This window comes from Leuciscus leuciscus (assembly GCF_965113295.1).
Source record: "Leuciscus leuciscus genome assembly, chromosome: 17".
NCBI classification, from domain to species: Eukaryota; Metazoa; Chordata; class Actinopteri; order Cypriniformes; family Leuciscidae; genus Leuciscus; species Leuciscus leuciscus.
In genome coordinates, this window is record NC_138741.1 from 1307501 (window position 1) to 1310000 (window position 2500).

Below are 2500 nucleotides of genomic sequence, written 5' to 3' on the forward strand. Positions count from 1 at the left end.
GCAAAAACAAAAACATCCAAAAACAGCATACACTCGATTTCCTCCTTTGTCCTGTGTGTGTGGCAGCGGATGTATCTCGCGTAGAAGATTAAGTCACAGCAGTTTCCTGCGGCGTCGCTATGACGACCAGGTACTATTGTGGAGGTACTATCTGCAATGGAAAACGGAGCGAAAAGCGAGTCGAGTCGAGTCGAGTTGAGTTGAGCTGGTACTGGTAATGGAAAAGCGGCAAAAGTCTCACCTTTCAAATGTAGTCACTTTTTAGAGACATTTAAACAATAAATACTGTTTTGTGACTCTTTAATGTGTCAAGTCAAGTCAAGTTTATTTGTATAGCGCTTTTCACAATACAGATTGTATCAAAGCAGCTTCACAGTATTAAATTAAAATAATACAACAAAGTTTGTTTCAAGAGGAATTTATTGATTGATAAAATTAAATTAAATATCCCCAAAATATCCAGATCTGACAGATCGCTGTAGACTCGAGGCTCAGTTAAAGCTGCTTGTGAACTGATCATCTCTTCCTTCTAGTTAATTTATAGCATTAAAATAAACATGAATGAACATAAAAGGAATGTTGTTTTAAAGTGCTAAGACGTCAGTACACTTTGTTTTTCAAATTTAAATCCTCCAATGTTAATCTACTAACTCTCCTGACTGCTTTGTGGGACAAAATGGCGGATTATGATTAGTCAGATCGCCTGTCAATCAAACTCCCTGCAAATGGTCAATTGAGAATGCCCGTGCGCACAATCCTGATCTAATCGCCAACTTTGCAGTTGCACATAGGAAAGCCCGGAAAATCCCGCTATAATGTAAGAGAGCATCTTTTTTATGTATTTGGACCTAGGCCTAACAATGTGTTATGGTGCGCTGTCACCAGTGTTTTTTTGTTTGTTTGTTTTTTGGTGAGCGTAGGCTCCTCCTGATTTTGTTAGTCATCTCATCTCTTATATGCTGTGTATGATCATATCCTGCCCTATTCATGGTAGCTTACTAGCGGACATTGCGTCATCAATGTCATCAATTGCGTCATCAAGGGGCCCGCCTTGATAATCCTACTTAAGGGCCCGGTGTTGGCATGTTACGCCACTGAATATAATTGTCTAAACTCCTTATCAAAATTACATATTTACAACAAATTTGACACATATATATGGGCACACTTTGAGTACTACTAATAAAAGTGGTGGAGATCAGGCAAGACTGTAAGAAGACTCAGGCAAAAAGGTGCTATAACTGTCAAAAAGCTTTGAAAACCATATATTTCCTATGTTAAATGGCCTGTATTGGCTGTAAATGGTCTTTTCCATCATATATGTCAGTGGTTAAATGCTTGCTAAATAAAACTTAATAACTTTTGATGCTTTTGTTCTTAAAGGCCTTAACAGCTTGAACCCCGATAAATGCTGCTTGCAGCTTTAATATTATTATTATTTTCCACAAGACGTCGACAAAGACTCCCAATGTAAGATATTTAGAGCTGAAATAAAAGGGTTATGCATGAAATTGTGAGTTATTTTGAATTTAAGTTTAAAGAATGTGAGGAATGTGCTTAAATTATTATTTATTTATTATTTATTACTAAAATCTAGTAATTTAAATGTAAATAACATAAATAAATAAAAATCTCCCAAAAAATTTACTTTCAAAAATAGAAAAATAGAATCAATATGAAATGAAATAATCTTTCTGGACCAAAAAATGTATATATATTATTTAGTGATTTTGACCCGTGAGGGAGGGATGAAGCTCAGCTCTTCTCATTATTCCACAGACGAGTCCGATGAGGAAAATGAGGATCCGGAGTTGGGAAAAGCCATCAGGAGAATGAAGAGACTCGACCGGATTCTGGCTCTCAAGGCGTCAGCGGAGAAAGAGGTGAAGCAGAGAAGCAGAGAGCAGCAGCAGAGACTCTGGGGCGAGCTACAGGTGCGTCTCACACACACTCACACTCACACTCACTCACACACACACACACACACACACACACACACACACACACACACACACACACACACACACACATCAGCGGAGAAAGAGGTGAAGCAGAGAGCAGCAGCAGAGACTCTGGGGCGAGCTACAGGTGCGTCACACACACACTCACACTCACTCACACACACACACACACACACACACACACACACACACACACACACTCAGCGGAGAAAGAGGTGAAGCAGAGAGCAGCAGCAGAGACTCTGGGACGAGCTACAGGTGCGTCTCACACACACTCACACTCACTCACTCACACACTCACACTCACACTCACTCACACACACACACACACACACACACACACACACACACACACACTCACACTCACTCACTCACACACTCACACTCACTCACACACACACACACACACACACACACACACACACACACACACACTCAGCAGAGAAAGAGGTGAAGCAGAGAAGCAGAGAGCAGCAGCAGAGACTCTGGGGCGAGCTACAGGTGCGTCACACACACACTCACACTCACACTCACTCACA

The 2500-nt window shown here is 40.8% G+C and overlaps 1 protein-coding gene across 7 annotated transcripts in view; it reads left to right on the forward strand.

Annotated features, from left to right (window-relative positions):
• The window catches only part of fsip1 (fibrous sheath interacting protein 1), a 27994-nt gene that overhangs the window by 4300 nt on the left and 21194 nt on the right, over window positions 1–2500 (forward strand). For all 7 annotated transcript variants that reach the window (XR_014199086.1, XM_082142448.1, XM_082142449.1 and 4 more), the window contains exon 6: window positions 1780–1934. Coding sequence is in view for 6 of the 7 variants with exons in the window: in XM_082142448.1 (XP_081998574.1) it covers window positions 1780–1934 (155 nt within the window). In the remaining variant the exon portion in view is untranslated. The remainder of the gene's footprint in view (window positions 1–1779; window positions 1935–2500) is intronic.